At 44.7% G+C, this 5,000-nt stretch overlaps 2 protein-coding genes across 5 annotated transcripts in view; one reads left to right on the top strand and one right to left on the bottom strand.

Moving 5' to 3' along the window:
* LOC116034141 (hemicentin-1-like) overlaps positions 1-5,000 on the top strand; it is a 1,482,957-nt gene that overhangs the window by 113,827 nt on the left and 1,364,130 nt on the right. The window lies entirely within an intron of this gene.
* Positions 1-5,000, bottom strand: part of kif1c (kinesin family member 1C) — a 35,971-nt gene that overhangs the window by 11,038 nt on the left and 19,933 nt on the right. For all 4 annotated transcript variants that reach the window (XM_035993832.1, XM_035993830.1, XM_035993833.1 and 1 more), the window contains exons 19-20: positions 2,771-2,854; positions 130-310 (exon numbers count right to left, since the gene is read on the bottom strand). In XM_035993832.1, coding sequence (XP_035849725.1) covers positions 130-310; positions 2,771-2,854 — 265 coding nt within the window. The remainder of the gene's footprint in view (positions 1-129; positions 311-2,770; positions 2,855-5,000) is intronic.

Here is a 5,000-nt window from a genome sequence, read left to right as displayed (position 1 = left end):
GACACTTTCGATATAATATTGCGCAACGTGATATCGCGATAACGATATTTAGTCGATCTATCATGCACCCCTAGAACACGCCTTAAGGTTCTGAATGATGATAATTGTGTGGAAGGACTCTTCGCGTACCTCTTCTCCATCTCCAGTTTGATGTCAATGCCCTGTTTCTCCAGCAGCTCCCTCTGGGCGTAGTTCCAGTCTTCGGGCTCCGCCTGCTGCTCGGCCGTCACGCTGCGCTCCCTCTCCAGCCGCGCCTGCTCCGGGTGGTTGAACCGGAACACATGGTTCTTCCCCATCACGATGCGGTTACCTGGAGACCAAAGACACAGACGGAGAGTGAGGAAGGAAGGTCTCGGACAGAAGAGAACAGAGGGGAGAAGTCCTCAGTTCCTCTGTGCTGACCCTGCAGTGGCGGCCCGCCACGGCAAAACCTCCGCCGCCACGGCACCAGAAACAGGGCAGACGCACAGGGCAGACACACAGGGCAGACGCACAATGCAGTCGCGGCTGCGGTTGTAAGTGCACTAGGGTTGGGTACCAAACTCTGTACTTTTTTGGATACTGACCGAATTACGTCGGTACTACCAAGGACCGATTCACGCTAAATCAAACAGTAGTTGCAGTTTACTGCTGCGCCGCTTGTTCTACAGCCGCTACAGTTCTGCGGAGGCTCCAGGCAGAGCTTTCGCCGTAGCCTATACGTACACACACACACACACATGCTGGCTCGGCGCACACACCAGCGCACAAGTATAAACATCAGGCCACTTACATAGGCTACGGTGGAGCCTCCACAGAACTGTAAAACAAGCTCAAGTGGCCTGATGTTATACGTGAGCTGGTGTGTGCGTCGAGCCGGCATATAAGACGACCAGCCACGCTGAGGCGGTACTAAAATCTGCAATGGAAAACGGACACACAGTGTGTCGAGTCGAGGCGAGTCGAGCAGGTACCATGTAATGGAAAAACACCATAAATCAAACAGTACCAAATTTCGGTACCTGAGAGTGCGTAAGCGCAAGCTTATCTGTCCCCTCAGCATATTGACAGAGAGCAGAGCTCCGGCACACACACACACGCAGCGGTGCGGACGGAGTAAACTCAAGCAAACTACATCGGCTCTGCAGTTCTGTTGAAGTCACAGAGAGTCACGGCAACGCCGATGAAGTGGTTGCAAGTGTGGTTACGGTTTTACAAAACTTCACGCAGACAGCGTTCAGTGTGATATGATATTAATGGAGAGGTGAAAGTGGTCGCGGTGCTGTTGACATTCACTTCCTCTGAGACAAGCAGACACAACAGTGGTTTCCTCCACAAAGTCCCATTGTGGTCCAAAAAAAACAACAACAAAAAAAAACACATCATCATATGTAATTCATGGCTCAATTCAAACAGGATCTAAACATTATTATTCTCTCCCCGTTCCCTACCGGACACATTTTTATGAGAACATATACACTCACCTAAAGGATTATTAGGAACACCCTACTAATAGCGTGTTTGACCCCCTTTCGCCTTCAGAACTGCCTTAATTCTTCGTGGCATTGATTAAACAAGGTGCTGGAAGCATTCTCTAGAAATGTTGGCCCATATTGAGAGGATAGCATCTTGCAGTTGATGGAGACTTGTGGGATGCACATCCAGGGCACGAAGCTCCCGTTCCACCACATCCCAAAGATGTTCTATTGGGTTGATATCTGGTGACTGTGGGGGCCATTTTAGTACAGTGAACTCATTGTCATGTTCAAGAAACCAATTTGAAATGATTTGAGCTTTGTGACATGGTGCATTATCCTGCTGGAAGTAGCCATCAGAGGATGGGTACATGGTGGTCATAAAGGGATGGACATGGTCAGAAACAATGCTCAGGTAGGCTGTGGCATTTAAACGGTGCCCAATTGGTACTAAGGGGCCTAAAGTGTGCCAAGAAAACATCCCCCACACCATTACACCACCACCAGCCTGCCCAGTGGTAACAAGGCATGATGGATCCATGTTCTCATTCTGTTTACGCCAAATTCTGACTCTACCATCTGAATGTCTCAACAGAAATCGAGACTCATCAGACCAGGCAACATTTTTCCAGTCTTGAAAGGTCCAATTTTGGGTAGCTCGTGCAAATTGTAGCCTCATTTTCCTATTTTTAGTGGAGATGAGTGATACCCGGTGGGGTCTTCTGCTGGTGTAGCCCATCTGCCTCAAGGTTGTTCGTGTTGTGGCTTCACAAATGCTTTGCTGCATACCTCGGTTGTAACGAGTGGTTATTTGAGTCAAAGTTGATCTTCTATCAGCTGGAATCAGTCGGCCCATTCTCCTCTGACCTCTAGCATCAACAAGGCGTTTTCGCCCCCCAGGACTGCAGCATACTGGATGTTTTTCCTTTTTCAGACCGTTCTTTGTAAACCCTAGAAATGGTTGTGTGTGAAAATCCCAGTAACTGAGCAGATTTTGAAATGCTCATACCAGCCCGTCTGGCACCAACAACCATGCCACTCTCAAAGTTGCTTAGATCACCTTTCTTTCCCATTCTGACATTCAGTTTGTAGTTCAGGAGATTGTCTAGACCTGGACCACCCCCCTAAATGCATTGAAGCAGCTGCCATGTGATTGGTTGATTAGATAATTGCATTAACAAGAAATCTAACAGGTGTTCCTAACAATCCTTTAGGTGAGTGTATGTGATTCTTTGATCAAAAAAAGCCTGTGGACAACTATAATTCCCAGGGTGCATTTCCCCAACAGACCAATCCCAGAGCTTGACACTGAGCACCTTGTTTTAGGATGACGGCGTCGGTGATCTGCTTCCCGTTGACGTATGTCTCGGCTCCCACCAGCGGCTCCAGAGTCACCACCACTGCAGACACACACAGAGAACAGAGTCACATCTGCACAGCCACATCTGCACAGTCATCAGTCCTCAAGGATGAGGGGAACAGGAAACATGGCATAGAGATATATTCTTTCTTTATACCTTACGTGCGAGCATACAGCCCAACGTGCTTCACAGGACAAACTTAAAACACAAGACAAAAAAATGTATAAAAAGGGAAAAATGAAAAGAAAATTTAAGCAAGACTTAAACAATAATGAATAATAAATAATAAAACGCTAAAAAGGAATAAAATAAACACCGGGAGTTATTTAGTGTCAGTCTTATTCAGATCTGGTCTTTATGGCCACAACGATGTGTGTGTGTGTGTCTGTCTCTCTCTGTGTGTGTGCATGTGTGTGTGTGTGTATGTGTGTGTGCGCATGTGTGTATGTGTCTGTCTCTCTCTCTGTGTGTGCGCATGTGTGTGTGTATGTGTCTGTCTCTCTCTGTGTGTGTGCATGTGTGTGTCTGTCTCTCTGTGTGTGCGCATGTGTGTGTATGTGTCTGTCTCTCTCTGTGTGTGTGCATGTGTGTCTGTCTCTTTGTGTGTGCATGTGTGTCTGTCTCTTTGTGTGTGTGCATGTGTGTCTGTCTCTCTCTGTGTGTGTGTGTGTGTGTGTGTGTGCGCATGTATGTGTCTGTCTCTCTCTGTGTGTGTGTGTGTGTGCATGTATGTGTCTGTCTCTCTCTGTGTGTGTGCATGTATGTGTCTGTCTCTCTGTGTGTGTGTGTGTGTGTGTGTGTGTATGTTTCTCTCTGTGTGTGTGTGTGTGTGTGTGTGTATGTTTCTCTCTGTGTGTGTGCATGTGTGTGTGTGTGTGTGTGTGTGTGTGTGTGTGTGTGTCTGTCTCTCTCTAGGTGTGTGCATGTGTGTGTCTGTCTGTCTGTTGTCTTTCTTTCTTTCTGGCCACAACAGGTCTTTACATCATTAGCCAGAGGCAGGTGTATATATATATATATATATATCTACGTATATATGAACATCTGTGGTGAATACAAGGATGCTGTCACTATGGTAACTAGTAACAGTGACTGTTGAAAAGATACCTGACAGATTTCCCCGCAGCTTTTACAGAGAGAAGAAAGAGAGAGTGAGTCAGTTCATTACTGTATAACTTCTAATGTAAAGCTCACAGAAACACGGCTAACGGCTTCAATCGAAGGTAAAACTCGGACCGTTAAGTAGAGATGTTCCAATACCAGCATCGGTTCCGATTCTGCCTAAAACGCTGGTATCGATAAGTACTGGAGTTAATGCACCGATCAGATATCACGTAATAAAGGCCTAAAGAAAATCTACGTTAAAGTAGTTTATTTATGTTGTTTTTCCGTTATAACTGACTGTCAAACTGGAGAATAAAAGAAAGTTCTGGGGCGTTTATGTTTCACAAAGAGTTTAACCTGAGCCAGGCTGACAACAAAGATAGAAATAACATCACATCCACACAGGGATAGTAGTATACAGCTGTTATACATCATATCATCATACAGAGATAGTAGTATACAGCTGTTATACATCATATCATCATACAGAGATAGTAGTATACAGCTGTTATACATCATATCATCATACAGAGATAGTAGTATACAGCTGTTATACATCATATCATCATACAGGGATAGTAGTATACAGCTGTTATACATCATATCATCATACAGAGATAGTAGTATACAGCTGTTATACATCATATCATCATACAGGGATAGTAGTATACAGCTGTTATACATCATATCATCATACAGAGATAGTAGTATACAGCTGTTATACATCATATCATCCATACAGGGATAGTAGTATACAGCTGTTATACATCATATCATCATACAGAGATAGTAGTATGCAGTAGGGCTGTGCTCGATTGAAGAAATTCTTAGTCGACTAACACTCATTCAATTGTATCGACTCATCGATTAGTTGATTTAATCGACAGATCTGTAAATCTGAGTAAATCTGTAAATCTTTTTAATAAACTGTCTGTACACTTAGAGTTCTCAACGCGTCGATTTACATGTAGGGACCCTCATTATGCTACCGTTGAAGTGTGGTGATATTTTGAGCCTTGTTAGTGGTGTAGAAATAGTGATATCTTTTTACTGACGACTAGCGTTAGCAGCTAATTAGCAGTTT

This window comes from Sander lucioperca, chromosome 17 (assembly GCF_008315115.2).
Source record: "Sander lucioperca isolate FBNREF2018 chromosome 17, SLUC_FBN_1.2, whole genome shotgun sequence".
In the NCBI taxonomy this organism is placed as follows: domain Eukaryota; kingdom Metazoa; phylum Chordata; class Actinopteri; order Perciformes; family Percidae; genus Sander; species Sander lucioperca.
Note: the sequence above shows the minus strand (reverse complement) of the source record. Positions and strands in the feature narration are given on the sequence as shown.